The sequence below is a fragment of the Ambystoma mexicanum genome, chromosome 2p, assembly GCF_040938575.1.
Source record: "Ambystoma mexicanum isolate Mex_15411 chromosome 2p, UKY_AmexF1_1, whole genome shotgun sequence".
In the NCBI taxonomy this organism is placed as follows: domain Eukaryota; kingdom Metazoa; phylum Chordata; class Amphibia; order Caudata; family Ambystomatidae; genus Ambystoma; species Ambystoma mexicanum.
In genome coordinates, this window is record NC_090923.1 from 791307 (window position 1) to 816347 (window position 25041).

General features: G+C 44.7%; 1 protein-coding gene across 1 annotated transcript in view; it reads right to left on the bottom strand.

The window, feature by feature from the left end:
• Positions 1–811: 811 nt before the first annotated feature.
• The window catches only part of LOC138566123 (zinc finger protein 850-like), a 36827-nt gene continuing 12597 nt past the window's right edge, over positions 812–25041 (bottom strand). Inside the window, exon 3 of the mRNA XM_069643123.1 lies at positions 812–7839. Coding sequence (XP_069499224.1) covers positions 4705–7251 — 2547 coding nt within the window. The 5' untranslated portion in view covers positions 7252–7839 and the 3' untranslated portion in view covers positions 812–4704. The remainder of the gene's footprint in view (positions 7840–25041) is intronic.

Here is a 25041-nt window from a genome sequence, read left to right on the forward strand (position 1 = left end):
TGTTTTTCAAAGAAACGAGCTGGGGGTAGATCTCTTTCTTCGGCTGGGGCCTCCCTCTGGAACAGCCTCCCTGCCACTCTAAAACATGAGGAGAACCATCTCCTGTTTCGGGAGAACCTCAAGACCTTCCTCTTTGCTTCTGACTTTGCTCCCCCTCTCCCTTGCTGCTCTCTCTTGGCACTGTGCACCTGGCCACCCTCTGTCCCCTGGGCTCAGGTACCTGTTCACCCTGCTAACATCCTGCACTGCCTCCTGGCCACTCCTTGCACTGGGGACTGTATCTGTACCCATACAGCCCCGCCCCCCACTTTTCCTTATCAGACTTACCCAGTCTGCTGCCTTAAACACAGCACTTGCCGGCTGCACTACCACTGTTTATTGCCTCCATGTTCTATTTATTATTTTTTATCTACTCCGCACTTCCAATCTCCCCCTTCCATGCAGTTTTTTCCTGTTCCCTTTCCCATGCACTTGCGTGTACTCGATGACACTGGGCCTAGTAAGATCGTCGTTATGTGTTCTCCCGTTCCCCTCCCTTGCATTGACAAATAAAATATCATATCATGCATTGGCTGAATTGATCATTGCATATACCAATATTCCTATTGCAGTCAGAATCGTGTAGCCTCAAGGAAAATTCGGAGAGATACAAACATGATAAGAACGCTTAAAAAGTTGACAATCACATTCATTCTAACATAAAGAAATAAAGACAGTCACCCACTACCTAGAACACATCAATCGCCTCTGTTACAGGAATCAGTTTACTCCAGAGTAAAGACAGAAAATAAACAGATTTACCATACAAATGTAGGTTCTACTAAAGATTTATTTGTAATGTAACACAGCAACATATTGGCTGAAGTGCAATATTCTTTTAATCAGCATTTCATTCAATGTGTGAACACCGGTGGGTAACGTTTAAATTCAGCTTGTCAGTTTTCCAGGATTACTTTAATTTGGTAAACATTTGTGTCCACTATTCCTGCTCACAATTCAGAGAGCACGGCTAGGATATCATTACACCCAAAACACGATTTCAGACAGAAAGGCACCATTTCATTTCCATGTTTTCATGGATTTCATTGTCTCACAATTCTATTCCATGTGTCCTTTCTACTCTGTTCATAAAATGTCACTTTTCTAAAACACACGTCCACATAATATAATGGAACTCTTGCCATCTTCTCCAGGCCCTTCACACCAGGCCAGTTTCTTATAAAACAGTGCTTTGACAGAAGGCCTTCACCCTCCCGCTTATGTAACTGCACCTCCATATTGTAGATATAGGAAACCGTTAAATACACCAGAGGGGATCCTGAGAAGTGCCTTGGCAATAGTGTAATACACTAGAGGGAGTCCTGAGGAGAAGAGCGTTCCACTAGACATAGGCAATAGTGTAATAGACTAGAGGGGGTCCTGAGGGGAAAAGGAGTGGAGTGTCGCAGAATGTGCTGCCAAAGCCTTTTAACATGTGTGTTGCCAAGCTTAGTCTAATTAGCCATATGAGAATGCAACTTTCTCCCAGTGTATTAAGGAGGGCTCCAATGTGGAATGTTTTAATCCATATGTTGTGAAGTTGAAAGTAATATTACTTTATGGGGGTGTAAAAGTAGGATTCTCATTTTCAGTAGAATTTTTTTACTTAAGCTGAAAGAAATGTAATTGTTTGTTTTTCACGCATCTCTGTATCTAGCAATTCATGTAAAAGAAAATATGCCTTCTTCCTTTACAGTTTCTCTACACATCAGTCAGTAACAGCTGTAGAACACCTCCGAGTGGTGAAGCGCGGCTGGTATCACCGGGCTGAGCATATCCATTGAACTGAGGGGTGAAATCAGGAAAGCCGGCAGCTATGTGTCCACTGCTTCCAGTGCTATAGCTGGGAGCATTTCTACTTTTACATTGAGAGTGTTCGACAATTCTTGGGGAGTAAATGTGATCAATACACCGCTTATCTGTAGGGCTGGGATTAAGAGATGCCTTCTTTAAAAAAACTAAGAAAGCTTTCTCTACGGTACTTATTCATCCAAAGGTCACATGGTCTGTGGTGGCGTGCATTCTTAGAAGGCATTCCAGATAGGAGCTAAAACCCAAAAAGCTACACCACCTGGTTACCTTCTGAAACAGGAAATCCTCGTCTAGAGGGGTAGAACTAAAAATACAGGCAGGACAAGGGTGGAAGGATGCACTGCAGAAAAGGGGGACGTGTGCCATACAGTACACAATGGGTTACACACAGCACCTTAAACCCAATGAGCGGTCACATGACCTCTCGCATTAGCCAGTGCAGATTGTAACAGACCAGAGTGATATGGTCACATTTCTGAACACCTGAAAGAAGCAGGTTGGCACGTTCTGTGCCACCTGAAGTCAGTCACATATGCCAGGGTGCACAGAATAAATGGCATCGCCATAGTCACGTCTGGAAATAATGAGGGCTATAGCAAGTGAGTATGAAGGTTAAGAAATGGGAGGTTATTGTGCAGCAACTTAAAGGAATAGTGCGCTCTAAAATTGCCTTAAGAGAAGGGCAATAGTCTAAAACATACTTTAAACATATTTTTAATGAAAGTTCCTATTTAAACACTTTTGAGCAAACGAGGCTCAAAGCGTTTACATGGGAGCATTCATTTTGCCATTTCAGGCAGTCTCCTCAGCTCATGTTAAGCTCTGCCCTGGCGGCACTAAACAAGCAGCAAAAGCCCCCTACTGGGAGCTTTTGTTTACGGCAGCCAGAGCAGAGCTGCATGAGCTGAGGAGGCTGCCTTCACTTTCATTTTACGTTTTCGGTGCTGCCCAAGCCCAGGGAAGCACAGAAAACAAAATGAAGGCAAAAAGCAAAAGGGACAGCAATTACAAATACAACGTTGTTGTATTTGTGATTACCTTGGTTGGAAAACCACGGAAATCAAATACAAGAACGTATTTCTGACCGTGGCGGCTTTCGCGTGGAGTCTCCTGGGCTCCGGGAGACACCAAGCGAAAGCCGCCGCTGTCAGAATAATAACGTTCCTGTATTTGTACATACAGCGGAATTTGCAAATACAACAATGTTGCATTTCTCACTGCGGCACCTTTCGCTTGGAGTCTCCTGGGCTACCCTGGGGGAGCCCAGGAGACTCAAAGTGAAATCCACGGCAGGCAGAAATAGAACGCGGTTGTATTTAAAAATGCTGCGGTTTTTCTTTCTAAGTTTCTCGGGCTCCCCCGGCTCAGAGGAACGCGAGAAATTTGGAATGAAAATCACAGCGTTTTCAAATAATACAACGTTGTATTTATGTTTGCAGTAGCCTCCGCTTGGAGCCCAGGGGGCTACAAGCAGAAGCCACCGCAAACATAAATACAACATTTTAAAAGCTGGGGTTTTCTGTCTAAGTTTTCCATGCGCCTCCAAACTAGGAAAGAAAACTGCAGCTAGTGTTAAGTTAAAAAAAGAAATAAGCCCTTACCCAGATGCAGCTTTCCTGCCTGCAGTCTCTGGTCTCCGGCACCAATGAAGCAAAAGCCACCCAGTGGTAGCTTTTGTTTATTACAGCTGGCTGGCTTTTGCTTCATTAGTGCCGCAAGGGCAAGCACAGGAGGCATCCATTTCACAAAATGGATGCCTCCTAGTGCTTCACATTTTTGAGTTTGAGCTTCATTTGCTCAATACTTTACATAGGGACTTTGTTTAAAAATATTTGTTAGATATATTTTTGATTATGGGCCATCTTTTTAGCCAATAATATTTTAGAGCACACTATTCTTTTAATCTGGGAATAAACTGCTGCCAGCCACAGCATCTCAGATACAAGTGAGAGCTCACAGGCAGATGGCGTGAGCACCAAGCTCGGAGGAATGTCAGGGAAGCATGCCAAGTGCCCGGTGCAACCCCAACAACCAATATATACTGGTCAGTCACTGAGAAACCATTCACTCGTTCACAGTTATCAGACAGCTGGTATAGTGATACCTTTGCTGAGCTCCCAAATAAGCAGAAGAGGATCAGGCTGTTAATAAGGGACTCTGATATCAAATGCAGCATCGTAACCGCTAATGTTCTATTATCCTGCAAGGATTTTACAAAGGATAAGTCTGAATCCCAGTGCAGGCATCTCATAGATTAAGCAGGAGCTGATGATTAATGGCGTCAAAGCAAACAGAGAGGTCCAAGAGAATTAGAAAGGTTTCCCACAATCACTTCACCAACGCGGGCTCTCATCTGCATATGTTCTCTTGCACCATCTACACAAATGACTACTCATTTAGTGCTAGGTGGCCACTTAGAAAATAATTCATAGGACAGTTCCCCAAATAAATCCAAAGAGTGTCTATAGCTATTGATTCAACTACTGAGTCTTTAAACTTTTTCAAAATGCTGTTGCACATTAATCTGCATGAGTTCCTTAGGCAAAGTGTTGTATAGGATGGGTACCTTAGTACAGAAAGTACAGTCTCCTTTTAGAATATTCCAGAAGGTCTGCATTTGAAATAGCAGGAATTCAACCAATCATAATCAGCCACTATTTGTGTGCCAAAGGAAACTGGGAACAGCTGTGGTGATAAGTTCACCGTTTTAGTAAATAGCCATGCCAAAGTCAGACCCATTGAAGAATCACCACCTCCTCTCTGAAGCTTCAATTGCAGAGGGGACTTCACCACATGTCCTCTCGTAGGGCAGATGAGTACACTGGAGTATTTTCCACATTCACTACACTGCAATCATGCCTCACACATGTTTATCTGGTGCCTAATAAGGTTACTGTTCACAATGCAGCTCTTTCCATGTTCTGCACACACAATTTCTGGGCACACATGACGTTTCTCAACTGTATGTGTTCGCTGGTGGTGCTTAAGGTCTTGTTTCCAAGCAAACCCTTTCCCGCATTCAGTGCACACATGAGGTTTCTCTCCTGTATGTATTCTCTGGTGACAAATAAGTTGTCCCTTCTGAGCAAACCCTTTTCCACATTCAGTGCACTCATGAGGTTTCTCACCTGTATGTGTTCTCTGGTGGCGAATAAGATGTCCCTTCTGAGCAAACCCGTTCCCACATTCAGTGCACACATGAGGTTTCTCACCTGTATGTGTTCTCTGGTGACGAGTAAGATCGTGTTTCCCAGCAAACCCGTTCCCACATTCAGTGCACACATGAGGTTTCTCACCTATATGTGTTCTCTGGTGGATAGTAAGAGCTCCCTTCAGAGCAAACCCTTTCCCACATTCAGTGCATTCATGAGGTTTATCACCTGTATGTGTTCTCTGGTGGTAAATAAGAGCGCTCTGCTGAGCAAACCCTTTCCCGCATTCAGTACACACATGAGGTTTCTCACCTGTATGTGTTCTCTGGTGACGAGTAAGATCTTGTTTCCCAGCAAACCCTTTCCCACATTCAGTGCATTCATGAGGCGTCTCACCTGTATGTGTTCTCTGGTGGCGAATAAGATGTCCCTTCTGAGCAAACCCGTTCCCACATTCAGTGCACTCATACAGTTTCTCACCTGTATGTGTTCTCTGGTGGATAGTAAGAGTTCCCTTCAGAGCAAACCTGTTCCCACATTCAGTGCATTCATGAGGTTTATCACCTGTATGTGTTCTCTGGTGGTGAATAAGAGCTCCCTTCTGAGCAAACCCTTTCCCGCATTCAGTACACACATGAGGTTTCACACCTGTATGTGTTCTCTGGTGGTGCTTAAGGTCTTGTTTCCAAACAAACCCTTTCCCGCATTCAGTGCACACATGAGGTTTCTCTCCTGTATGTATTCTCTGGTGACAAATAAGTTGTCCCTTCTGAGCAAACCCTTTTCCACATTCAGTGCACTCATGAGGTTTATCACCTGTATGTGTTCTCTGGTGGCGAATAAGATGTCCCTTCTGAGCAAACCCGTTCCCACATTCAGTGCACACATGAGGTTTCTCACCTGTATGTGTTCTCTGGTGACGAGTAAGATCTTGTTTCCCAGCAAACCCGTTCCCACATTCAGTGCACACATGAGGTTTCTCACCTGTATGTGTTCTCTGGTGGATAGTAAGAGCTCCCTTCAGAGCAAACCCTTTCCCACATTCAGTGCACTCACGAGGTTTCTCACCTGTATGTGTTATCTGGTGACGAGTAAGATCTTGTTTCCCAGCAAACCCTTTCCCACATTCAGTGCATTCATGAGGCGTCTCACCTGTATGTTTTCTCTGGTGGCGAATAAGATGTCCCTTCTGAGCAAACCCGTTCCCACATTCAGTGCATTCATGAGGTTTATCACCTGTATGTGTTCTCTGGTGGCGAATAAGATGTCCCTTCTGAGCAAACCCGTTCCCACATTCAGTGCACACATGAGGTTTCTCACCTGTATGTGTTCTCTGGTGACGAGTAAGATCTTGTTTCCCAGCAAACCCGTTCCCACATTCAGTGCACACATGAGGTTTCTCACCTGTATGTGTTCTCTGGTGGATAGTAAGAGCTCCCTTCAGAGCAAACCCTTTCCCACATTCAGTGCACTCACGAGGTTTCTCACCTGTATGTGTTCTCTGGTGACGAGTAAGACTTCCCTTCTGAGCAAACCCTTTCCCACATTCAGTGCACTCATACAGTTTCTCACCTGTATGTGTTCTCTGGTGGCTAATAAGATTGCCCTTCTGAGCAAACACTTTCCCACATTCAGTGCACACATAAGGTTTCTCACCTGTATGTGCTCTCTGGTGGATAGTAAGAGCTCCCTTCAGAGCAAACCCTTTCCCACATTCAGTGCACACATGAGGTTTCTCACCTGTATGTGTTATCTGGTGGCAAATAAGACCTTCCTTCCGAGCAAACCCTTTCCCACATTCAGTACACACATGAGGTTTCTCGCCTGTATGTGTTCTCTGGTGATGAATAAGACATACCTTCTGAGCAAACCGTTTCCCACATTCAGTACACACATGAGGTTTCTCGCCTGTATGTGTTCTCTGGTGGTGAATAAGACCTCCCTTCTGAGCAAACCCTTTCCCACATTCATTGCACACATGATTTTTCCCACCTGCATGTGTTCTCTGGCGACGAGTAAGATCTTGTTTCCCAGCGAACCCTTTCCCACATTCAGTGCACTCGTGAGGTTTGTCACCTATGTGTGTTCTCTGGTGGATAGTAAGATGTTCCTTCTGAGCAAACCCTTTCCCACATTCAGTGCACAGGTGATGTGTTTCACCTGTATGCATTGTTTGGGGGCAGACAGGTGTATCATGCAAATGGACACTATTCTCAAATTCAGTGAACGGATAAGGTTGTTCACCCATGTTCTCACGTGGGCAATATCTATGTTCTTGAGATGGCAACTTTTCCCCTATTCTGTGCATGTGTAAGGTTTCTCGTCAATTTACTGCATCAGGTGCTTAATAAGAGGACACTTCCCACTGAATCTTTTGCCAAATTCAGAGCACAAATGAGCTCTCTCGTGTGAAGAACATTTCTGGTGACAAACACGATTTTTCCTCTGACTGAAAGTTTTAAAACATTCAGCCCAAGGATACATTTTGTCCAGTCACATTAGAAACTACCTTTACATTCAGAATGCATATAAAATAACACTCACATGTGTGTTATCAGGAATACTAGTAAAAAAAAAATGTCTTTTCTTACTGCACATCAAACATTGTGGTTGTCATGCCCACTATCCCTCAACCCCAGGATTGACAGAAGAAACAAGCTTGGTTACTGGATGTAGCCAGGAAGGAGTTGCATGGACAGAAGCCTGACAGCTGGAACCCAAACGTGCACACTTGTCAGGTGCTTGGAAGTTGCATATTCTAATATTGACGCTTTTCACTGCATCAGTCCAGAGAATCTAACAGTCACTGCGGTTGCATTTCTGGGGCATCAGTCACCTGTTAAAATAAAAGGAGAATGTTGCAACACAATCACAGGCATCACATGTAACAGGCAGACTGGTTCTCAGTAGTAGTGATGTGCACTAGTTAATTACTCACACAGTAGCTTATAAGACTTTGAATACTAGGGTGCCATCTATTGGGGACACAAAGTCTAGACGGCAGAGTAGTGGTTCTCTGATGATAACATAATCTGATGGAGACCGAGGAATTGATTTTTACGAAGACTATTTTAGTATCCAAGAATAGGAGAATGAAACACAGGGTGAACACAATTTAAGTGGGAGCTTTAATGATCAGGGCAGTGCATATACATTCTACCATTTTATTTATTCAGAAATGACTAAAGTAGTTTGAAAGCGCCACATTTCCATAAACAAACGATAAAGGCAGGTGTTTGACACTAGGTCAGCAGTTTGACACCAATCGGGCACATGTTTGTCTATTTTGTAATCACAGATTACTGCCTTACATTTAGGCAAATGTATATTCACCCAAACACAGACTGATAGAAAGCAATAAGGCAAATTGTACGGTAGACTCCCCTCCTACTTTTTTTTTATACATATGCCCCATTGCCATGTACTGAAGATAATTTGCCAAAGGGATACCACTTTTGTTGCCTTTTATATATACCACTGGGTAGCGTTCAGGAGGGGGAAGACACACGGTTTCATTGTTGAGTGGGTGTAAATGGGCCTGTTACTTGCCAGTTTCCCATAACCCGGTCCAGACCCCCCTTTTTTGTGGACTCTGATTATTGCACCCTAGGTTGCATCTCAGCAGCCCCTGTACCCTCTGCACTGTGAGCAAGGATTGCTTTCATGACATCTCCAGTAACCAATGGGAATGCAGCCCCAACATTGTAAATATCCAAGAAGAGATCAGCACCATTTACTGATTACACACCAGTTGTTTGTGTCCTATATGGCATTGATCCTGGAATAAGATTTATGTACTTGTGAATAGTATGCATAGTTAGTCACCCCATGATGAGCGGGCCACCAGTTGTCTGCCTGTCTGTCAGACAGTCCTAGATTATTCGTTGTGTGACAGACTATATGAGAAACTATGAGCATTCAGGTATGGGACCCAAGCAGTAGTTTTAGGAGAACCGATGCAATCAATTCCCTTTTTGGCTTCCCCTTCTTGCAACTTCAAGAAATACAATGTATGTACTTGCGTGCGTGTATGTGCGTGTGCACGCTGATAGGAAAGATTTCCATTTACATGTAATTTTCCCTCCAGTTGGACCCACCTCCCCCAACTTGTTGCTGTTGTCGGACCATCTTAGCCTGATTTTTGCCAGTGGAGCCCAGGCTTCTGCTGCACTCCGCTGAATTTTCGATCACTTTGTTATGTGGAAACTGACATGCCCTTGAAGACAGTCAGTACTGGGAGACTTTGTTTCCCTTAGTCTTTCACTTTGTTGCAAGTTCTCTGCAACATGTTTACCAGTGCAGAAAGTACCTTACAGTATAGTGCGCGGGGGTCTTCCTTTCATTTCATTTTCTAAGGCCCTAGACACCCTCAAATGATTTATGTTGAACTACAGATGTGCCTTGGACAGAGATGTTGACAACTGTTAATTTTCACATATGTTTAACCCTTTCTTTCGGTCCATATCGCGTTTACCACGTTTGGCCTTGGACAGTGGCTTGGCCCCAAAATAGCCATTCCACAAGATCCTTTGTTCTTTCCTTTGGCCATCTTGTCCCTTTGCCTTCCCCAGGTGGAGCTGACACGGGCCAGTGCTTATTTGGTCATGTATTCTCCCACGAAACTGCAACCTTTCGCAGGCTTCTGCATGCCTTGTGTTTGTGCTTCCAGGATGTGGGCTGGACTGTCTAGTTCCAATACACATCCTGGGTGCCAGAGAGTCTGGTGTGCTGGGAATGACTGGGACCACCGCAGTCCGTGATTGGTCCACGTCTGGCATGGCTGTATGTGAGCAGGTCTCTCATTGGGTCCTCTTCATTTTGGCACGAAGGAGATTCTGGATAATATAAGGGCCCAAACACCCACACCAGGTCAATCTCTTGAGTTCTCACTGAACCTAGGATAGGACCCATGCATCCTGAAGCTAAGAAGCTGAGTCAAGGAACCGCTGGTGACTCACTGGAAAGTTTGGCACCATGAGCCCGCTGTTGTCCCGCAGGACCATTCTGCCTCTGATCGAACTAGGTCTGCAAAGGCGCTTCAACCCATTTAAATAGTGGGAACAACTATTCACAGCACCTCCACCTTTACCTGCAAGTGAGCCTTTTCGGATGTGTCCCTGGGCCAACCAGTGAACTGACCAGCTTGCGCAGGACCTTTGCCCCGGACCTGCCACCGCCTCGAGTTAACTCTTGAGACTTTGGAGATTGTAAGTACTGGTCCAAGGCACTCTCTAGCCGTGTTTCGTACACCTAGGTGCCCTAGGTCTGGAATTAGGAGAGTATGCCTGAACCCGTGTACACATGGGCACCGTGTCGCCCAACTTTGTGGGTGCACTGCTGCTGTGCCTTCCTCTGCCTTGCGACGAGATGCAGTGACATTGAGTTGATCCCTTCACCAGGAGAGGAGAAATCGCCACTGTCTTCACTAGTGAGAAAAGGACCTTGGTAATGAGCTAGCGACACTCCCAAATGACAAAAAACATACGAATATATTTTTTGACTTCCTTAATCTTGATAAATTACACTGATTTGTGTTTCTTCACACCAGTTGTGATTTATTCTTCAATCAATCTCTTTACTCAATTGTCGTTATTTTCAACTTTGCCTAGACAAGGGCCCATGCATTTCGTACATCACAGTCTTTCATCAGGGCCGGTTCCATCTTTATCAAGAAGCTCGAAATCATGATATTGAAAGAACCAAAGTAAAACTAAAATTAAAATAAATATTTCCATTTCGTCAGAATATTCAGTGTGTTCGCAACTCGCTATTCAAATAAATTCACATTATTCAATGCATTTACCCCAAATAACAAATGGATATTGAAACGATATGAAGCATATACATACGTATTGTGGAGTACCCATGTAGCGGTGCACCAAAAAGGAAAGTAAAAAAAAGTCCTGTTAAATGCTGTACATATGGTAACTGACTCATAATTTGTTCTGTAGAGTGAATAATCTACCTATATTGAAAATCTCTCTACTGACCTACATACTTAGTAAGTGTAGCTTACGTTCTGTGAAGGAGTCTCCGTCATCCATGGAGAAAGAATGTTCAGCTATGCTATCTTTGTGTCCGCTCGTCACTGTTAATAAGGGCTAAATGTAAAACTTGTCTGTCACTATCATGTATTTAGATGACAGTATAAAGTGCATCTTACCCAAAGGTTTGGCATTATGTAGACTTCATGCAGGGCACTGTACGAATTCTTCCTGCTGGCTGTGCCGATAATCGTGTGCACGTCCTAGGTGTAAATCAGCACTCGTTTAATACATGTACATGCCTTATATTGTGAATAGAATAGTGTATAACTATAGAGTTCGAAATACTCAAATCGCATTCCTGCAGTGAAACGCCAACACCACAGCAAAAAAGTCTGTAGTTGTGCGTTACTGTAAATGTAAACTCATGGTTACCATGAAGCTGGACCATGTGTTCAGGACAGCCATGTTGGGGTGGGAAAAGTGAAGTGAATATCCAACAAAATAGTGCATGTATGTTGACACATAGTTCGTATAGAACAAACTCATCAGAATATTGTCTAGATGCATAGGACACTGTAAAAATATAATCATAATTGTGACCCCTTATACTAGGTCATGGCTGATCTGTATTATCTAGGGAGTGCAGCCCACACTGCTGGCTCATTAGCCAAGGCCCTTTTCTCACTATTTTGGAGTGCTGTTCACGGAGGCACCTTTACCTTTTTTACTGGGTTTGCACCCCACGCAGACACAAATTCAACAAATAATTAAGGAATACATTGAAAAAATTGCTGTGCACACCCCCCACTCTTATAAATTACATCTGTGTATTTCTTTGAGTGGACGCACCCCTAACATGTCTTATGAGGATATTGATCATCTTACAGAGAATAGAGCAACCACACTCGGCTTCACAGCTGACAAAGCAGATGCGATCCTAAGACTGATCAAGGAGACGACTATATCAAGCACAGCTACTACTAATCCGCAAAGCAAAATCAAGCACTTACAATACGCAATTCACAAAGCAATTAATAGGAAACTTAACTCAGCTACATTAGGAAGATATTACAAAGCTCAAAGGATTCCGAGAGGACTAAGGGTTCCGTTATGACCAACCCTTTGTAAAGAAAGCAAAGATTTTGTGGCCAGATGGGAGCAGATATTGAACAAATGTTCCCTGGACTTAACTCTATTGACTATTCAAGAATTATCTAACAACATAGCACAACTTGACAAAGAAATTGAAACATTGAGTTAAGAAATCACTGATTTGACGGATGCGGCTTCTTTCAGCAAAATATTGTTAGACATTAATACCAAATTAGAGGGATACACAGATCTAGAAGCCTGTAAGGTTAAGAAATTTAAGCGGGATACATATGAATATTTAAATAATCAGGTCTAGACATGGGCCGACAAGTGTCAGTTTCAAGGAGCTAGACCCAGTAAGACATCCACAGATAATAGCAGTTCCAAATCTGATACCACAGAACCAAGAGACAACACAACAACAGATAGTCAAACAGCAAGCACTTCAGGTGCAACAAGAAAAACCACTAATCAAAAAGGAAAAGGACGAGGAGGGGGCCAAGGAAAGAAATCAAGGAATGCAAACTAGATTCCAAACACAGCGGAATTAGTGGTTAACTTATCCAAAAGGAGACTGTCTAATCATGAAATTCAAAGACTTAAAAAAGGTCTGAAGTATGTGCCCACGTATAGTACCAGTAGGTTTAATACTCAAGACGAACTACACAAATTAATACGTAAGCTTAAGCTGAAGGTATTTTTTGTTGAACTTCCACCCTCTACAAATCTGAATCTGGCAGAGAATGAATACAACAGGGTCGCATATGGGGACACTTTTTAGAGACATGGGGTCTTCATAATGCCCGAGATCTTTTGAAGAATGACTCAGATCACTTTACTTGGTTCAGGTGTGTTTACCACTGTAATTCATGATATTTTTTTCTCTGCACCAATGATTAATTCTGCAATGGACTATAAGCTGCTGAGAACCAGATGTAGTAACCACAAGATTCTACAGCTAAAATGTGTGGGGGTGTGGAGTAATGCGTGTGATACTTTTTGTGAATCCAATTTACAGGTTATATACTGAAAACTTGGTGTTAATTATTCAACAACTTGAAGTTACTCTGCAACCCAATTATAACTTAATCGTCTATGAATGTGTCGCACTTCCAGGAGGGTTAGAGGCCCAGACCCCACCTCTAAACTTGAATCATAATGAAGAAAAACACCCTCCTGTATAGGAATGCGCCACACAAAGGAATTGCGTGATTCTGAACAAGTGTTTATTGTCACACTCAGTTCAAAATGCATGCTACATTGATAGCCCTGTATCAGTGACATGTGTTTCAGGGCTCTGTTCCAGAAATTAACAGTTTTATTTGCGCAGTCTGTAGATGCACGTAATAACTGGGTTAAATCCCCTGCATGTTTGTGGTTCTTCACGTCGTCATAGTAAGCTTACGTCGTTGTAGTAAGCTTACTACGACGACGTGAAGAACCACAAACATGCAGGGGATTTAACCCGAAACACGATTCATTGATCTAGGGTTATCACTGATGTGCATTTTGAACTGGGTGTGACAAACACTTGTTCAGAACGACGCAATTCCTTTGTGTGGCGCATTCATATACAGGAGGGTGTTTTTCTTCATTATGATTCAATTTACAGGTTAATGTAGCAAAAACGAGAATCATTTGGCATAAAGGCAATGTTGTGAAATTGAATGCAGATTTCCCGTCTGATTTTACCACCTTTAGCTATGGGAAAAAAAACAGTGTACACTAATGATTCCTTTTGCTATTATGTGGGGAATGTAATTAGGCAGTCTTTGGGTCGATCTGCAAATTCTGGTGTTCGGAAAAAACATTTGCATATCTATGATCATGTGATTAGAACCTTTAAGAACAATAGAGCCAGGGAGCTGCGTACCCAAACAAAAACCAGTTTTCCATTGTCTAAAAAATTGAAATTAAGGAAAAAGATTAACAGCAAATGGAAATACAATATCAAGGCTCAACGTGCTGCACTTTATCAGGCAGACAGTGAAAATATGATTTCCTCTTTGAAAGACAACACCGCTAAAACCTTTTGGGCTCTTATGAACAACCAAATTAGCCAGGAACTGTGAGGCCCTTTCCTGCTCTATTTCTGAACTACAATGGGCTGGACATTTTGGGGATCTGTACAAACCAGCTCAGTGTCATTTGTTACTCCCAGAGGGTGTACGAGATGCCGTGTGGCTAATTAAGATCCAACAGGCGGATGTTGAAGCTCCGATTCAGAAGGTATCAGCATCTAGGGCGGCAGAACCGAATGGTCTTGCAAACGCCGTCTTTAAGCAAAATCATGGTCTCAGGGCAAAAATCGTGTATATACGCTTTAATGACATTGTTAGGACTCGCACAATTCCCCTCTCATGGCACATTTCCTTTGTTGTGCCCATCTAGAAGAAAGATGATCGGTCTTGTCCTAAAAACTATAGGCCAATCGCCCTTACAGATGCAGACTCCAAGCTATTCTCTGGAATTATCTTAAAGTATATCCAAGATTGGATTAAGTCTAACAGCATTTTGTCCAGATTTCAATTTGGCTTCAGGAGAGGTGTGGGAACGGATGCTTGTGGTCTGCTCTTGAATGTTATGCAGGCAAAGGCGTGGAGAAAGGGCTCAGTACCAATCTATATCGCCTCCATCAATTTATCGATGGCGTTTGACAAGGTGGAGATGTGTGCTTTCGGGAAAATATTTTATTTTTTTACATTTGTAAAGCGTCACACAGCCCAGAGGCATCGGGGCGCTGTTGCACGAAAATGACTTAGTTGCAGTGCAGGGAGGGGTAGATCGAGGGTGTTACAGCGAGATCCTGTCTACCAAAAGCCTAGAAAAAAGGACGTTTGCCTTTACAGAGGTTATACAGTTGACAGGGCCCAGGTGGGGTTTATACAAACAGCATAGTTTTTATCGATTAGGGATGCCTTTGGACCTCCTTTCTAAATTAGTTCATTTACATGAGGGGTCAATGCTGCAGGTTAGGCAGAATAATCAGGGTGGTTTATCCCCTTTGATTGATGCCTCGAACGGCCTCCGACAAGGGTGCATATTCACACACACCATCTTCAACCTCTGTTTCCGATGCCAAAGCTAAACTAGAAGAAGCTGCATTCGCTCCACCAATGGTGGAAGGAGTCAAAATATGTTGGACCGCATATGCAAATGACTGTTTGCTCTTCGACCATACTCCAATTGGTTTACAGCGTTTACTGAGTACATTTAGAGACTACACTGTTGCCAACTTTCTCACCATAAATGAAAAAAAGACAGTAATCATACGGTTGCACCCCAGGCCCTATGCAGTGGAGTAACTTTGCTGAAAATGTTGGGGTCGAATGGTAGATTTGACTGAATTCGGTCACCACCATTAGTTCAAAGCCGAAGATACCGAACATGAAGAGCTGGGGTTGCGGGGGCGTCTCCCATTCCCTATGTTTGGTATTTTTGGCTTCAGCAGTTGCTGGGGTGTCCCCTGCATCCTCAGCATTGGTGGAAGGGGACCCAACAAAAACAAAGAAAACGGGACCCTGCAGCGTCAGATCCAACCCGCGTTGGATGGATCTGACGGTCCAGGGTACAGGAGAGGCAGCCGATGGAGAAAAGGTAAGTTGGGGGGCGGGGGGTTTATGGGTGTACTGGCGGTTTGGGGGATATGGGTTTGTTTTTTTGTATCGAGGTAAAAAGGTAGTCGCAGCGAAAATGACAACTGTCAATTCCGCTGTGATTTTGTAGATCAGTCAAACAACAAAAACACCGAGGGATAATAGACTACTACACCACAAGAGTCCATTGCTAACGCTCTGTTGTAACTTTCATGATAGGACTGGTGGCGTATCTTTAAAATTCAACTGGGCCCCCACACATCTTCAGCAAGCCTGCCATGCACCCAGTGACACAACATAACAGTCACAAACTTACTTCCAATAGAACATACAAACAATGCATTATTTATCATTCATTCAGACACAAAAGACAACACACACATGCTTGCATACACTCTCACTCATACACAAATGCACCCAGCACCTCCATTGACATGTATATGTACATATACAATAACACATGGAAACAGTGGCGCAACTTCCATTGAGCAGACCAGACTTCATCACCCCTGACCCCTGAAATTTTGGGCTAAGTTGACTTGACCTAGCTGAACTATGAAGCCATGGCCGAAAGGACCAGATTCACTGGAATGTCAGCAATTCCCTTGATATTTCCTTTCATTCAAAGGCAGCAGCTATTCGTTAATGCAGTGCAGTGGGTGACCAAGTATATTTGGTATCCATTTCTAAATGCCATATATCTCCAAACTTGGGCTCTGCACAGCACCTTATACGTGTACATGCTGAAAGATTTTTTTCTACAAGATTCTGACAGATCAAAATTAAGGTATGTTTTCCTGTGTTCAAATGGCTCCAAGCAGTGGACTACCAAGCGGGAGAGGCAGTGGAAGGGCAAGCTGACCCCCATGGCTCTTTTAAGAGCCAGAGTGGGGCATTTGTCATTGGGACACCTCTCCCGTACGGCACCTCAAAGAGGGTGCCCAACAGCAAAGGTGTCTCGCTGGTAGGACAATGTGCGTGCTGAGCAATTCCTGCTCAGCACGCTCATTGTCCTGGCAGCAGGACACCTTACCCATTCGGAATGGTAGAGGTGTCCCGCTGCCAGGACAATATCCCAAGGAAGTCCGGGCAGCAGAGGGTCCTCACGTTGGAGGATTAGAATGTGAGCCATAAGGCACTGGTGGGAGGGGGGGTACTATAGCAGGGTCTTTTGTCCCTTTAGAAATGTGAATGGGAGGGAGTGATCAGAAGTGAGAAGGGTGCATAATGTTGCATACTTTATGAAATAATGACTATGGTTATACAACCCAAGGGGGATTTGTTTTGCTCACTTTAATCTACATGATGCTTTTGAGACTTTGCTTGCAGGATGGGGAGAATAAAACTAAAGCCATACTCCCATTGCTCAACATATTTCTATGACAATGTATATAGCGTATGGTTAGTTTACTATGAAAGGCTAGTTTATTATGTAATGTGGTTTGCTTCCAAGGCATTGCTATAAATAATGAAAGCACATGAAATGTAAAACAAAACCTTTTTATTAAGTGTATATGGTTTATTACAAATCTTTCACAATCTACAGTTTAAATTTAAAAGACCATTCACAGCAGACAAAGCCAGCCGAATCAGATACAAACAGTAGTCAATTTACACTTTAACGCTAATCTAAAATAAACATTAAAGTTTTGTGCAGCAGAGTTTTAGTTGATTTTGCTTAGTTTACCAACTTTTGGTAGTCCTAGTTGTCATCGTTCTCGCTATGGTGTGCTAACACTTTAAATAATTGTTAGAGGAATTTGGATCATATCAAATTCCACCATTTTATTGAGTCTGGGTCGCATAGATCTACGATGTTACACCTGAGATATATATTTCTTACATCTCTCAATTCTGTGCAGAATAAGATCAGGTGACTTAGGGATTCTTTTTGTTTGCGGAATCTGCATTTTTTACATATTGGTTCTTTATTGTATCTCACCATAGTTGTTTTGTTATGTGAGATATTAAGGGGGTAATTCATAGAATTTAGCACACAAGTGGCGCACGCGGCTGGCGCACAGTGTGCGCGTGCGAGTGTCTGCGCCAGCCGCGTGCACAAAAATCAATTTCCGCGCACAGCGTATTCGTGGATTTTAGCTACCAAAACCAGCCGTAGCGCAGCGACCCTGCAGCAGCGCCAGCTACGCCCCCAAGAATGCCCCAAGCGCAGGGAAAAGCCATCAAAATCCCCAATCCAGCGCAAAGGACTGCGCTAACCCTGTACCAGTATACATGGCCGCCACACAGCACACGGCAAGCGGGGAACGCGTATTACTGACGTTTTACACGCGACTGGCCCTGTGCGAGTGGAGTATGTGTATTACTGGGGTTCACGGGAAGTTTCACACGCGATTGGCCCTGTGCGAGTGGGGTAGATGTATTACTGGGGTTCGCGGGACGTTTCACACGCGAAGGGTCCTGTGCGAGTGGTGTATGTGTATTACTGGGGTTCGCGGGAAATTTTACACGCTAAGGGCTCTGTGCGAGTGGGGTACGTGTATTACTGGGGTGTGCGGGAAGTTTCACACGCGACTGGCCCTGTGCAAGTGGGGTACGTGTATTACTGGGGTTCGCGGGAAGTTTTACACGCGATTCCGCTGTCAGAGCAGGTATGTGTATCTAGTGGAGTGCACAGGGAGTCCCACACGTGAATTGGCAATGTGGGTCCTCCCAGGTGTGCCCTCCACCCCATCCACGGCCCCTGCAGGCAACCCACAACACAGGGGACTACCCTGCACCCCTGGCCATGCCCCCCAGCCAGCACACATGTCACCTTCCACTAGTGATCACCAACTCATATCCCCCTGCACCCCCAATCAGTCAGGGGCACCTGCCAGCAGGCCCCCACTCATGTCCCCCTGCACCCCCACCCCCCAGCAGTGAAGGGCACCTGCCAGCAGGCCCCCACTCATGTCCCCCTGCACCCCCACCCCCCCAGCAGTCAGGGGCACCTGCCAGCAGGCCCCCACTCATGTCCCACTCATGATCCCCTGCACCGCCCCCCCCCCCCCCATCAGAGAGGGGCACCTGCCAGCAGGCCCCCCACTCATGTCCCCCTGCACCTCCACCCCCCAGCAGTCAGGGGCACCTGCCAGCAGGCCCCCACTCATGTCCCCCCACCCATTCAGCAGCGACATGCCCATCTCATGACACAAACCAAAAGTCAACTATGTACATCAACACATGTCCGTCACACACACACACACACACACACACACACACAGGTTGCCATTTGTATTTATTTATAAAGCACAGCCAGGCACGGGGGCATAAGGGCGCGTAAGTTAGATCCGGTTACAGTTACAATTAAAACAGTCAACAATGGTTACGTTACAGGTAGGTACAAACATAGTATTGAGTAGCATTGAGTAAACCCACATGTCAACATGCATGAACCCAATGAGTGAATCCCACACATTGAAGTAAAAGATCAAAATGTATTAACATGAAAAACAATTGAAAGTACTAAAAGCATAACATAATGGCAAACATGAAATTAAACAGGGGATGGGTGCATTAAACAGTGCAACTTAACCATAACGTCCCTTTAACAGCGTTTTTTTTCATTGAATCCTATATATATTCATTATTTGTTTTAGATGTTTTTAATTGTTACCAGGAAGGCGTCTCCCACCACAGCAACATTTTCACCCTCCCAACACACCATTAACTTCGAGGAAAAACACGTGCCAGCAAAACCTTAAAGAGGCAAAGATAATTTATCACCTGTAGGAGTGAACGGAACAAACTGCCAGACACACCCTATTTGGTTCCATGTGATTTCATTGCGGGATGTTTTTTCCTGCAGATTTAAAAAAAAATAATTACAGAATAATTTTTGGGGGGGGGGGTTACCCCCTAACCCCCGATCCCCTTTAATTTTTTTTATATCCCCGTACACCCTCACCCAATTTATATAATTGTTTTAACCCCCCAAAAATGCGATGATATTTTAAAAAAAATATCTGCACCAAAAAACCCTGTGAAAAAACATCCGGCGATGAAACGCCGTCGTACCCCCTATTTCACCTGCCTTAGGTCGTCAATCCCATTCTAAGGGCAGAACTAGCGGAAGGCTTCTTAATTGATGTGTGTGAACATTTCCATAGGCCTTCATACTGCAGCCTGCCCCCCTCCCCCCAAACACCTGTCCCCGCAAGGTGTTTCCACAGCCTTACAAGTGTTTTTATTATTATTTTGTTAAGCTGGCATGAAGCTATGATGTTGTGCTCCCGTCAATTCAATGCACTTTATAGGAGAGGTGAATGAAGGGACGGGTGGAAATGAGTTGAAAATCAATTATGAGTTACTTATTGGACATTTGTATGGCGCCTATACACAAGTGTTTCCAGGCGCCACAGGACAAATTGGGGGGTGGGAGGCATAGGAAAGAAAAATACAAAAACAATAAACAGTAGTTATATTGGCCTTTTGACAATCCTACTGTGCAAGTCCAAGACAAAAGGCGGTAAGTGTGGGAGGGGATGCCCAAAAAAGGGGGAAGGATATGAGCAAGTGCTGGAGGAGGGCCAGGATGGCAAGTGCCTGGGGAAAGAGAAGGGAAATGGGGGTTTGTGCGATGCACAGGGTGGGCTAGTCCAGGGAGAGGGTGCAAGTGCTGGGAGGACTTGTGGGGGGGGGGTCTGGCACCCGTATGATTCAGAAGGGACCAGGCCCCAGTCATAACGGCAAAGGGACATTAGCTGGGGTGGGGGAGAGGGAAGGAAGAGGAGAAAAGGAAAGTCTTGAGAGGTTTACGGAACTAAAAAAGATCTGGCTCAAGTCTGAGGTGGGACACGGAGGCGGTTCTAGACAGAGGAACCTGCTGAGGAAAGATCTACGGCCCACACTCTGCTTGGAGAAACGTTTGACCAGCAGAGAGTTTAAGCCTGATGACCAAAGAATTCTGTCGGCGAGGTATTTAGAGAGGGAAAGGTGGATGTTGAGAGGTCCCAGGCCCCAGACAGCCTTGTGGATGATGCAAAGGGTCTTCTTTTTGATCATTGTGGTCACTGTGAGCCAGTGGAGAGACTTTAGGGCTGGAGAGATGCAGTCCCTGGGCTTGAGGCCAAGGATAACTCTTGCAGTCCTAGTTTGGATTAGCTGAAGGGGCAGAGGGAGGAGAGAGGCAGATTGAGGAAGAGGTTGTTACAGTAGTCCAGCCTGGAGTGACCCATGGCTCTGGAGACGGTGAGCTTCTGGGGGAAGGTGAGAAAGGGTAGAATGCATCTCAGGAGGTGGAGCTGAAAGTTGGACTTCTTGGCTAGGTCCGCGATGTGTGGAAAGAAAGAGAGGAGTCATAGAACCCCAAGGAGATTGGGGGGGGGTGCCCAAGGAGGGTGGCCAGAGAGCGGAGGGGGGAACAAGGAGCAGGCGTCCCATTGAGAAGGATTTCTGTCTTACTGGCATTAAGTCAGAGATCGTTGGCAGGGCACCATGCCTAACTGGCAGTCAGGCATGAGAGGAAGGAGAGGAGGGCGAGGACGGCAACTTAAAGGAGAGCTGTGTGTCATCTGCATAACAGAATGGAATTCTGCAGGAAGAACACATTTTCCAGAGAAAATAATTAAATGAATCATGCAGACTCATGAAGATTGGGGGATAGGTGGCATAAGAAAGGTATCCTCGCAAAAAGGGACCATACTTTTTGGAGCAGGAAAAAGAAATTGCGAGAAGATCTTTGTGTTTTATTAAGCAAGGAAGACTGCTGCAAGCCTATCCAAACTGCGGTGTAAGAGATTGTTACATTCTGCCAGAAACAGCGAGTTCCGACAATGACATAACATGGAGGGAGTCAAAGAGTCACTGATGAAATAGAATGGGTGCAGCTTTATGAAGGACATAGGCATAGGCATGAGCGAAGATTTCTTCATGCACATAGGTCTTTGGAATTTCATTAGTCTAAAGAAGAAACAGGTGAAGCTAGAGGAACATTAAATTCCACCGGGCAAGCAGGTCCAAGATTCTGACCTGGGTATAATAAAATCAAACTCTAAACCCTGGACGGGGCTCAATTGGGAATGGGGATGGAGCAGCTCCGGGTTCCCTGAATTGGGAAATACCAGGCCCTCCAAGGTCGGAATGGCCCGGTATTTAACCATTCAGGGAACCCGGATCCGAGTTTGGGGGTATTATGGGCATGGCTCCCCCCAAACTCGTAATGAGGCCCCAAGACTTCAGATTCAGTGACCTCCCTTAATGAGAAAGGTTTTATGTTGTTGAGAGTGCTTTTAGTATCTGGGCAGGGAGTTGGGTTGGTCTGTTTAGAGAGGTTATTATGATGCTCTTCTATTTTCTTTTGCATCTGATGAGATTTAGTAGCTGGGGTGGGTAGCTCTTTGAAGATGGCAAAGAGATTCTTAGACTCGGAGGTGGTGTTGATGAAGCGTTCGTTGTAGCAGGATGATTTGGCTGTCATTATTGCTTTCTTGTATTGAGTGGCTAAGGTCTTGTAGGAGGATAATGTGGATTACCTTGGGAAACATAACCACTTCCTTAGGGCTTTATATTTTGGGTATGCAGTGCTTTCAGTTCTGCGGAGAACCAGGTATTGCAGCGTTTCATTTCTTTGCTTTTTTTACTTTGTAGGGGTGCAATGGTGTTGACCGCTGTGGTCAGAGTGGCGTTGAAGATGTCCGCCAGTACCGAAAGGTCTGGGGAGGTTAAGTGCTAGTGGGTCAAGGTGAGGGAGGATCCTTTCTTTGGTAAGGTTCCATGCACTTCTTGCTAATGCAGGTGGGATAGGGCTGAGATTTTTAGGTCAGCTAGCACCGGTCGGTAAGAAGAAGTGTATAAGGTGGTGGTCAGACCAAGGAGTAGGGGTGTTGGAACTGACGTGTATACCACCGTTAAGATCTACCAGACAATCAAGGGTGCCTCCTATACAGTGGGTGGGAGTGAGGATTTTTGGTAGGAAGCCGAGTTCCTGCAATGCCTGGGCCAAGGCTTTAGATGGTTTATCTTTCTGGTTGTTAGGTCCCAGGTTGAAGTCACCTAGAAGAATGAGGTTTTCACCTAGGAGGTAGGGTACCCGCTGTAGTGAGTGTTGCTCTCTGTGGGAAGTGCATTGTAGCTCGGGAAGGCAGGGCCGGTGTAAAAGAGATATCTGTGTGGTAGGTTGTGGTGTTGGGCTAAGGTCTGGCTAGGGCAGCTATGAGTGAGTGTGCGCAAGGAGTTAGTAGTAGGGCAGGCTAGCGCAGAGCGCTCCAGGCAAGGAACTAGTATATCAAGGCAGTGGGGAGCAGTGCAGAGCGATTAGAACCTATACAGTACATTTTCCAACTTGTGACAAGCAGAATATTATCTACATAATTAAATGTCCATGTGGACTTTATTACTCAACTCAAATAGAGGACTTAAAAGATAATGGCAAACTAGCCCTACTACTACTCTTGGACCTCTCTGCAGCCTTCGATCTGGTCAATCACCAGATCCTATGCCAACACCTGAAATCGGCTGCCCGATTTTTCAGAAAACGCCACTAACTGGATCAGATCCTTCCTGGACAATAGACTAATGAGAGTATTCTCACCCACTGCATCTGCGACCCCATCGCCGGTCCCATGCGGAGTCCCTCAAGGTTTGTGCGTATCTCCTACGCTCTACAATGTTTTCACCAAACCATTGTTTGATGTGCTTGACTATCTGGGTGTCACCTATACCAACTATGCGGACGACACCCAGATACTCATCCCCATCACTGGTGACTACATTGCAGATGCCAAAGCTCTGAACGACGTATACCAAGTTGTACAAGCTTGGATGGCTCACCACAAGCTCTGTCTTAATGACGACAAGACAGAGCTCCTCATCCTTGGCACCCAACAAAAACTTAGCAAACTGGACCCATCCTTCAGCACCTTCAACATTGATGGTAACTCCATCAAAGTGGCGAAAGAGACCAAAACTTTAGGTATCTACCTTGATGCCACCCTATCCCTAAATCGACAAACTAATGCAGTCTCCGCAGCCTCGGCTTACACTTGTAAGTTGATTACAGCCTGTCGCCCATTCCTCTCTACCCAGAACTGCATCACTCTTGCCAGAACGCTGGTAATGTCAAAACTCGACTGTTGTAACGCACTTTATCAAGGCACCAACCAACGTAACCTTAACAAATTGCAGATCTCCAAAAACAATGGTATCAGAGCAGCCCTCAATATTCCTAGGTCAGCGCACATATCCGACACTAGGAAGAGCTTACATTGGCTCTCGGTAGCCCAAAGAATATCGCTCAAATCACCGACTCTCACCCACAAATGTGTCAACCATCAGGCCCCCATCTACTTAACTTCCCGCTTTTCTCAGTACATTCCTGCACGGACTCTAAGATCTGCCCAAACACAATTGCTCACCATTCCTAAATACAACTTACAGACTGCTGGAGGCGTTAGCTTCTCAGTCCTCGCTTCCAAACTTTGGAACTCCGTGCCACTGTCCATCAGAACTATCCCGTCCGCCACGCTCTTCAAACACAAAGCCAAGCTCTGGCTAGCCTCTACTTCTCACCCACTACCAGCCTAGCCACATGTTTCACTACCATTGAACTACTGGTATTGTTTGCATGAATAGTTAACTCTGCCTGCACCTGCTTTTATGCTCTTATGCCTAATGTGTACCTCGCGACCTAAGTTATGCTCCTGTGAATTTAATCTGTAACTGTATCAATGCCAGTATTGTACCCTGTGCCTCTAAGATATGCGCCTGGTTGCCCTCGGGCCTAGCGCGCTATACAAATAAACAAAATACAAATTACGTAGGACAATAAAAGAGAACTGCGAAGATCAGATGGAACGAACACAGATCATGTATCCGAGATCACATCAACTAGGCAGTGGCGAGACACTGGTGGGAAAAAAACATTATCTTGCTCAGATCCGCTTCCTGATCTTGGAAGTGGTAAGAAGAATGAACGCCCATGAGAACATCCAGAAAAGACTTGATCAAAGAGAATCCTTTTGGATCGATGATCTTGGAACATTGACACCAAAAGGTCTCAATGAGGAGATAAACTAGATGTGTTTTTTATGAACTGGTTGTAAATGAGAACAATATAGGCTGCATATGAAAGAATGATTTGGGAATGCTTGAAAAACCATGTGGTGTGGGATCATGCCTATTAGAGATATACAAAATCGCTCCCAAGAGAATGAATAGGGTCCTCTCTGCTAAACAGCTCTTTGGGCTTATAGTGGGGGAGAATATGCATTGGGCTCTGAAGCAATATGAAGGAAAGAAGACTAGAGTAGTGGAAATAGGCACACAACTGTGCATCCTGACACCTTTGAAAGAGATATGGTTAAGCGCCTGTACAACAGTAAAATGTACCATACACAATACACTCAGTTAAAATTGAATGCT